Raw genomic sequence first — 9,425 nt, forward strand, 5'->3', positions numbered from 1 at the left:
CACAGCTGCTCTGGGCACCCTGTGCCAGGGCCTGCCCACCCTCACAGGGGAGAACTTCTTTCCAATATCCCACCTAATCCTGCCTTCTGGCAGTGGGAAGCCATTCCCCAGTGTCCTGTCCTTCCATGTCCTATTAATGTGCTGCTAAAGGAGGGGAAAGGGGAAAGAAATAGCTGCAGGGCTTTCAGCTCTGCATTTCAGCCCAGACTCCGACTGTTTCCAGCTGTAGGGAATCCAGCAGGGCAGGATTTGGGAGCACACATGTGCCTTTGGAGCCGAACAGCATCTCACAGAATCACAGAGTCATTCTAGCAAGGCCCCCTCCTTGCTATCACAAAATCCTGGTCCCACAAAGTCTCTCTCACAAACACAGGCTGCAGGAGTTTGGAAGATGGAGAGGCTGAGCAGTGTGAGCAAATCTAAGCAGACTGAGCCACCCAGTGTGACCCCACTCCTCGCCAGACACTGCCCAGCCCATAAAGCTGCAGAGCCTGCACACACATCATTTAGCAAATGGTGGCCTGCAAACCAAAAGCATGAAATTGTTCCTATTTTCAGCTTGCAGGGCTGCTATTGTTGCAAATCAAAATAAAAAGAACTTGTCCACACAGTGTTCTTACAAGCTGTAGGTAGCTGAGGTGGAGCTGTGAGTGTAAATGAGAAGAGAAGGTGTCTGAGTGGCTGTGGGCTCCTCTGAGGCAGCCCTCATTTACAGGCAGCAGGAGAAACCAACAGATGCTGAAGTCAATAGAAGGGATGCAAAGCGGAAATTCTCAACGAGTGCTCACAGCAATATTCAAATATGATGTGGAGGAATGCCTTGGCAAGAAAACCCACTGCCAAGGCTTAAACAAACCTCCCTAGGAGACCCTAAAATTATCATGAATTCTCAAATAACTGCAGCAGTGCAACCTTCTGCTTCCCAGTCCCCAGGGCAGACACCAACAGAGATTCCCTTTCCAGCTGGAGTAATCCCCCCTGTGACAAGGGAGGCTGCTGCCTCAGATGGTGGCACAGCCAGGCCTCGCTGTCCCCTTGCAGGGTCCCCGTACAGGGACAAGATCACCATCGCCATCCTGCAGCTGCAGGAGGAGGGCAAGCTGCACATGATGAAGGAGAAGTGGTGGCGAGGCAACGGCTGCCCCGAGGAGGACAGCAAGGAAGCCAGCGCCCTCGGCGTGGAGAACATCGGGGGCATCTTCATCGTGCTGGCGGCGGGGCTGGTGCTCTCCGTGTTCGTGGCCATCGGAGAGTTCATCTACAAGTCGCGCAAGAACAGCGACATCGAGCAGGTGAGTGAGGGAGTGAGTGAGTGCCCCTGCCCTGCTCCATCGAGCAGGTGAGTGCCCACGGCCGGGCTCAGCAGCACACACCTCCGGGATGGAGCGTGCATTTCCCGCCGCTGAGCTCCCACCAGGCAGCCCCGGCTCTAATGGCAAATAATTTATTAATAACGACAGGGAAGTGCCTCACCCACGGTCCAATTAGTGCTGCTTAGCAGGGCAGTGCAGAACAAGGGCAATTAATTTTCAAACAGTTTCTGCTTGGACTTCAGGACTTCCAGCATAAATTACATTGGAAAGGAATAAAAGACAACTGGGCTGTTGGGTCATTTATATGGCATTATCACAAGGAAAGCACATCCAAATCCCAAGAGTCATTTTCCTCTTGCCCTAGAAAGCATCTTTTTTCAAAGCCAGGGGTTTACCACTTGTGCTGAAGGATGCACTTCAAAGCAGGGAGATCTACTGAGAGGTGATGGATGCCACTGTAAAGTAAGATTGTGGAGCCAAAGAAGTTCTGGTGATAGCTCCGCTGAAGTGTAATGAGCAATTTAAAAGGGCAGAGGAAAACAAAGGAAATGCTGTGTGTAAATCACACCTTGAGCCTTAGAGCATTTTGTGAGAAGGGATCAATGCTTAAAACCCCTTTCTAGAGCCACCAGCCCTGTGAAGGAGGCAGGGCTGGGCAGGAGCTGGCAGTGTTCCTAAGCTGTCAGCCAGCCCCTCCTGCCCCGGGCCAGTTTGTCCTGCTCTGTCCTGGACCCTGCTCGACCCCTTTTGGCTCCTTTTCTCTCCAGCAGGACTTTCCCGAGGGACAAGGGGACCCCACCTGCAGGACCAGGGGGTGACCCTGAGTCCCCAAAGGTTCCCATTTCCTCACTCCAGGCTCCCAGATGTGAGGCGCCCACCTCAAAGTGGGTTAAGTTCCCTTTGCTCTTTGAGGTGGGAAAGGCTTTTCCATGGAGGATTCCCCCTCCCCATCCAAGGTGTTATCCTACAAGGGTGGTGACATAAATGCCAGGAGTGACTGCTGAGGCAAAGACCGTCCCCGAGGGCAGCAGGGATGAGTGGGAGGAGAAGGGAACATTTTGAGCTCGATCTGGGAGGTGCAGTTTGCATCAAAAGCAGCGTCACTGTCCACAAAAAACAGATGCAGCTCATGGAGCAACCCCAGGACATGCCAATCAAAGGGTCCCTAGTTTGGGATAAGTCAGAGATAAAGGATTAATGTATTTGCACACATTGCAGCTTTCTAATTAGTACTTTAGCCCATTTTAGCACAAAATGCATAAAAAATGTATTGGTATCTTTGTTTTGTTCCTGTCTCCGGAGATCGTTTATTCAAATACATTTTGGAGAACAGTTGCAGCTAATTAAAATATTTAGTATAATTAAAATGTTTAGTTTAAGTGCTAACATGGTGCAGAATAGCCTGGAAACTTTGCAGGAGTCTGTGCAAGGCAGTGCCTCCCTGAAGGCAGGACTAAAGCAGACCTAAAGCTTTGGGCCAGGGGTGTTAATTTACTGAGCAATAAGTGGGTGAATAACACAATTCGGGGTTGCACACACGTGTGCACACCCCCATTTCTGCACCTGCACTGCTGCTGCTCAGCAAGGTGTTGCTTAATAATTAGAATCATCAAGTGAGTTCATGTGGCACATCCAGCCTCTTTTCCAAAGGCAATTTCACCGAGAGCACAATAGCAGCGATTCCAGTGCTTCTCTCTGGTTTCTCTGGGATTGTTTTCTCTTTTCCCTGGTGAGATAAGCAGCTTAGATGGGAAATGCTGTGCCGGGTGTGTTATCACTAAGCTAATCCAAAGCATTGTTGAACACAATCTGTGACTTTTCTGTTCCCATGAGTTGAGTCTCTTTTGATTTAAATGGCTTTTGAATCATTCTCATGCTTGTTTTCAGTTTTGCCTCGTTCATTTATTTACTTTCTCCATTTCTCTTCTCTTGCATGCAAGGCCTTTTGTTTCTTTTACGGACTGCAGTGTAAGCAACCCCACCCGTCCAACTCCACCTCTGGCACCACCTTATCCACGGAGTTAGACTGTGGCAAGTTAATCCGGGAGGAGCGGGGGATCCGAGCGCAGCCCTCGATCCACACGGTGTAGTCAGGAGAGGAGCAAGGTGTGTCCGGGGGAGCTCACGCAGGGTTAACGCAGGGGCTGAGTGGTCTAGAGCGAACTGCCAAAGCCCGAAATGGGGCACTTTAAATGGTGTCGCAGGAAATAATCACACCCCCAGCAGGGAGCTCTGCGGAGCGTGCTAGCCTTTCAGAATTGTCACAGCCTCTCATGTGCAATTGTCACCTTGTCGTTTCCTGGGGTAATTCACCTGCTTCAGGTAAGAAAATGATTTGCCTCCTTTTCATCTCCTCCCCAGCCGAGCTGAGCAGTGGCAGCCTCGTTACTGAGAGCAGGGAGGAGCATCCAGCCTGGTCTCTGCTGCGAGTGGGCCAGGCAGCTCTGAATTCAGGCAGCTCTGAATTCAGGAACCTCCCGAACACCCTGCAGGGCTCCATTAACTTCCTGAGCCCCTGTTACGAGCTGCAGAGATGGTGAGCTGGCATCTCCTATGCCCTGTGTCAATATTTAATGAATTTTAATTCCTCCATTTAAAATGCATTACTCCAAGCCTGCTAGTAACCATCGTAGCACAAAGTCAGACCCATCAGTTAAATTTTATGCCATGTAGCCATTAAGGACATTTTCAACAGGAGCACCCTCAGGCAACACCCACACAGAGCATTAATAGAGCAAGCCCATTGTCTAGTCTGAGCAATTCACGAGGTTCATTTGTAACAGAGAAACTCCTTTGTGGGAAAGTCGGGCATCAGTTTACCCCAGACAGCCAAGCCCTGGCATTGCTTTGCATATTGCACCCCGGTGGCACGTTCTGTGCAGGAGGCTGGCACTGGATGTGTTTTACACCCCGGGACCACAACACTTGGATTTCCTCCAGCCCTCAGCCAGCCAGGGGCTGACAGGGAAGGGGACAGTGGACTGCATGTGGTTTTGCCACCAAAAAAACATATGTTAACAATCTGAGATACACAAAGTGCACAGAAATGCCAGCTCGAGGGATGTCATGAACTGTGGCACACCCCAGTGTTCCTAAACCCTGTTACCTGTGTTCCATTGTATCCCAGATTCCCATCAGTGTCACTGGTTCATCTCCCTCCCCTCAGCCCTATTTCGCGTTTTCAGCTCATCAGACAAGTTACTGTTCTGCTTTCCTGGGGCCATTTCTGCCCCCTGTGCAGTCAGGGCCCTTGCTGGAGGGGATTCCTTCACAGCCAAGCGCTCCCCCTTGCACGGTGTCTGTGTGCCTGCTGCTGAGGGCAGGCAGAGCAAGCAGTGCCCCGAGCTCCTCTCAGCCCTGTCCCGGTGCCGGTGCTTTGTGACAAAGCTCTGCTGCTCACAGCTCAGCTGCTCCCATTCTCCCCTGCCCACCCAGGGGGGGAGTTTATGCTGCACTCCAGATGCTGCAAGAAATTGTCTTGCTCAGAATGGTCTCTTAACTGGTTTGAATGGGGCCTTGAAAGCTTTGGCTCTCCATAAAATGCTCCCTCTTGCCAGCAAAGACCTGAATTAGGTCCTCTGAATACCTGATTTAAGAAAACACTTTTTATTTGCAGCTTCCCAGTAGAAGAGACTTAAAGCTAATTAAATTCAGCTCTTCTCAGCTCTCAGAGGAGAAGGAAGATGCCTAATGTGTTTATCTCCATCACTGCTCCATGCAAGAAATCCTCAGGGTTGCAGCTTGGACCGGTTCAGTAATTGTTCCTTAGATTAGTGCCGGATCCAGAGCGTTCCTGTCACTTGCTGGGTAAACACTGTCCCAGCTGTCAGTCCCACAGCCCTGCTGGCAGTGCAGCATCGTTCCCTGGGTTTAGCTGTCCCACACACAGCCCCCCGGGCTGGCAGCAGCTCCCTGGGGAATGCCAGAGCAGTGCCTGCTATCCCCGACAGAGCCCCATCCCAGCTGCAAAAACAGCTATCAAAAACCATCACTGGTGCTCAGGTGAGCAGCAAGCAGCTTTTCTGGCTTTCCTTGTGAACAGAGCACAAAGGAGCAGCTTCTGTAAGCGGGGAAGAGTTAAATGAATCCCCGGGTTACTGTCACACTGCTTTGACAGTCACTGCTCAATAGACTCTGGCAGGCTAAAGGAGTTAATTTGGGGATCTCCTCATGCCACCAGAATATGCCTCTCCTCATGCCATCTGTGTGACAGAATACTCAATGTGCCCCAGCAGCAGTTTGCTCACTAAAAGAAACTCTTTCAGATATTTTTCCTTCTGTGCAAAAATAAATCCATTTTCTTTCAGCACAAGGCACAGGTCAGTGTCCCAGCTATGGGTGCAGGAGAAAAATCCTGACTTCTGCACTTCCTCCTCTGTCCCTGAGCTGCTCAGGAGTCCTTCCAGAATGAAATCTGCCCCACGTCCTTTGATTTTCACACTTCTCAGCACTTCCACCACACCCTGGGGTTTGGGTTGCTGCTTTATTGCTACTTGGTTGGTTTTGCAAGGAGTTAATAAAATGCCTTGTCCTCAGTGGCAGCCCAGCAGCAGAAGCAACAGATTGATAAATCCTGACTACAACTCTTTTTTTTTTTCATTGTTTCTACTTTATTTTATGCTATTTATTTATTTATTTGTTTTTTCATTCTGAGTCTGTAATTCTCCTAAAGCTTAGCACAGACCTCTGCATGGGAGTGTAAGGAAGGATTTGGGAGCTTCATGACCAAGCTTTAGCAGCCGCTGGAACGACCAAAGGGCACAGAGAAAGAGTCCCCCATCACACAGAGAGCAGAACCTAGTCTGTTTTTTAAAGGATGACATTTCCTTTCACATGCCATGGCCGGCAGCACTTTGACACTGCCAGAATGAGAAAGTTAAACTGGCTGAAAGCAAAATGTTAAATTCATAATGAAGTTGTAAAAGGGATTGATCTGTGCCCACTCTGCTCTTGTTCTGGGCAGACCTCAGCAGTGGACTGACCAGCATGGGAAAAAGGGGGTTTTAAAGCAATTCAGTCTGGCCACCTGACTATGAGACAAAAGAACAGTATATTTCCCTTTTTAATCGAATTTTAATGTCAACATCCCCTTTTTGAAGGCTGCTGTGCAGGTGCTGCTCAGAGGACTTGGGCTCAGAGGTGTTGGGGTGTGTTCCTTGTCCATGGCTTTCCTACAAACCCCACACCATTCTGGCTGAGGCTGTGCACCACTTTTTCCTAAGAATACCTTGGAGTCTTCCTGATATAATTATTTTAAAATTCAAAGCAGTTGGAAGTGGAGCCATTGGGCACTCCACAGATCAGATATTAAAACCTCCCAGCAAAATGTTCTGTGTATCTGTCTGCACATGCAAAATGAACTTCAGGGGGGTGTTTTGTGGAGATGAATGTGAAAGGCGTTGTGGTTATTGCACAGTCTGAGTAACAGGAATCCCATTGGAAAATTAAAGTACCAGCCTATTAACAAGGCAGTAAAATGCACTCTTTCACCTGCAGAAATCATCCCTGTCTGCACTCTGCAGGGAGTAATGGCCAGGATTAAATACAACACATTAGGAGGCTAGTGAGAAACACAGGGAAGGAAAATAAAAGACTGATGGATCCTACCAGGGGTTAATAGGACCTTAGTTACCACGGACCTCTGGATTCACTTTGTAATTCAGACTTTGAAACCAGTTAAAGCTGAGACCACAGAGAGCAGTAATCCGCTCAGAGCCTTTGGGTTCATAGGTTTGGGGATGAGCGGTGCAGCTCTCCAGGAGCGCGCAGGAAGGGTCGGGAGCATTCCGGCTCCTGCTGCTGCTGCCGGGGGAAGGAGAGCCGGGATGCCGGGTTTATATCCACAGAGGGAGCGCATTTAAATGACAATGGCAGCAGCGGAGGCCTGCACACCACGGCTGCCGTTTGAAAGGACAGCAGGCACCGCCCTGGCTGTGCCATTGACTCTGGGCAGCGGCGCCAATTAACAGCAGTTTAACTGACCTCGGAACCGCCGATGAACAAACATGAAGCACCTCAGGGAAGGAGAATGTTGGGCTGTGAATCTGGGATCTCAGCTGCGTGCAGCTCAGCCCGCAGGACGAGGGGGCACACACAGGACCCAAAATTCACACCCACACTGAGCACGGGAGCTCGCTCCCGTGTGACCCAGTCACACACTTTATTTATTTATAAAGTAAGGGGCTTAAAGCTTAGTTTCCCCCTGCTGCCATCATTCAATTTTATATATAAATCATCTATTCATGTATATTTGCACAGAACAATTATTGGGGGGGTTTTTAGCAAAGCCAGATACTTCCACTTAAAGGCTACTTCTGTTTCTTTCTGTTGTACATAATTATTCCAGCTGTGAATTTTAAAATATGTTTCCACTTACCCCAGATGTCTTTGTTAATGTTGTGATGGTGGGAAGAATGAAGATCTCTTCTTTCTTTCCAAGCCATTCATCTCCCTTATTCTTGTGGTAATTATCTCCTTTCTTCACCACATGATATTTGAAAAGGTTCTTTCCAAAGAAAAGACGAAGATTGAGGCCTGCGCTATATTTGAGAAATGTCCGTTCATTTCATGAGGGAAAAATAACTAAGTCACAAAGAAACCTTAAAAAAACTCTTCTTTGTTTCCTCCAGCATGCTCGTGGTTCTTTTGTGACTAAAGTATATGGTGTTTAAAACAAGATCTTTTCTTTTGTAAGGCCAGGGCCAACCGAGAAAGGGTAAGTGATGCGAGGCCACCAAAACATGGCGGACGCGCCTGTGGGGAATTTCAGAAACGTCCATCAATGTCTTTAGTTGAGCCAAAGTTACACGAAAGTCACTGGAAGATGAGTTAGGGAAAAACCCCTGCAGTCACCTGTTGTGTCCAGGAATTTTTTCCCAGCTGGATCTTCTGAGGCCGAGCCCTGGCTCACCTGAGGGCTCCGTGAGGGCCCAGTCCAAGCGCTGAGGGCTCCGTGAGGGCCGCGGTTGAGCTCTGCCCTCACCTGAGGGCTCTGTGAGGGCCCCGGTTGGGCTCTGCCCTCACCTGAGGGCTCTGTGAGGGCCCAGGTTGGGCTCTGCCCTCACCTGAGGGTTCTGTGAGGGTCCAGGTTGGGCTCTGCCCTCACCTGAGGGTTCCGCAATGGCGCAGGTTGGGCTCTGCCCTCACCTGAGGGTTCCGCAATGGCGCAGGTTGGGCTCTGCCCTCACCTGAGGGCTCTGTGAGGGCCCAGGTTGAGCTCTGCCCTCACCTGAGGGTTCCGCAATGGCCCAGGTTGGGCTCTGCCCTCACCTGAGGGCTCCGTGAGGGCCAGGCCCAGCTCTGGCCGGGCTCTCCCTGTGGGAAACGTTTAATTCCATCCCCTCTCCCCACAGTGTCTTTCTTTCAATGCCATCATGGAGGAGCTGGGCATCTCCCTCAAGCACCAGAAGAAGCTGAAGAAGAGGTCGAGGACGAAGGGGAAGTCGTCCTTCCCGAGCATCCTGACGTGCCAGCAGCGGCGCACGCTGAGGAAGGAGACCATGGCGTGAGCCAGGACAGAGCCAGCCCGCCCGAGGGGACGCCAGCTCCCGCTCCTCAGAGGCTCCCCATGGCTCCTTCTTTTAATCTCGCCTAGACTGATGTACCACCGACCCTCCAGGAGGTGTCTGGCTCTTCCTCTGGGCTGGATTTCTCTGCTCACCTGGTCTGCATCTCCGTCCCCTCCCCGAGCATCGCTGTATGTGCTTTCTAAATAAATAAATAAACAACTGACAGGGTTCTTTTTTCCAAGAATCTGGGAGTGAAACTTTTCTTTTCCCTGACTGCAGTGACCTTCTCCCTGTATCCCAACAAGTCCCATTTTCAGAGAAGCCTGGTTAGAGGTTAGGAAAGCTGAAGTCCTCATTGGGCTGATTGGGCCCAAGGGGGAATGAACTTCCCACTGCCAGAGGGCAGGGATGGATGGATGGGATATTGGGAAGGAATTCCTCCCTGTGAGTGTGGGGATGCCCTGGCACAGGGTCCCTGGAAGTGTCCAAGGCCAGGTTGGATGGGGCTTGGAGCTGCTTGGTCTTTTTCCTTGCAATACAGCAGCATCTTCTGAGAAGGCAACACATTAAGTGTCCGGAGGAAGGAAAGTGTGCTGCCTAACAA

The 9,425-nt window shown here is 50.3% G+C and overlaps 1 protein-coding gene across 4 annotated transcripts in view; it reads left to right on the top strand.

Moving 5' to 3' along the window:
- GRIK1 (glutamate ionotropic receptor kainate type subunit 1) overlaps positions 1 to 9,044 on the top strand; it is a 97,610-nt gene extending 88,566 nt beyond the window's left edge. For 2 of the 4 annotated variants that reach the window (XM_064729002.1, XM_064729020.1), the window contains 3 exons: positions 1,042 to 1,292; positions 3,254 to 3,419; positions 8,666 to 8,793. In XM_064729002.1, the coding sequence (XP_064585072.1) occupies positions 1,042 to 1,292; positions 3,254 to 3,403 (401 nt within the window). In that variant the 3' untranslated portion in view covers positions 3,404 to 3,419; positions 8,666 to 8,793. Of the gene's footprint in view, positions 1 to 1,041; positions 1,293 to 3,253; positions 3,420 to 8,665 lie in introns of all 4 variants that reach the window. The other 2 variants (XM_064728992.1, XM_064729011.1) reach the window with 1 other exon arrangement.
- The last annotated feature ends 381 nt before the right edge of the window (positions 9,045 to 9,425 follow it).

The sequence above is a fragment of the Zonotrichia leucophrys genome, chromosome 1 (assembly GCF_028769735.1).
Source record: "Zonotrichia leucophrys gambelii isolate GWCS_2022_RI chromosome 1, RI_Zleu_2.0, whole genome shotgun sequence".
In the NCBI taxonomy this organism is placed as follows: Eukaryota; Metazoa; Chordata; class Aves; order Passeriformes; family Passerellidae; genus Zonotrichia; species Zonotrichia leucophrys.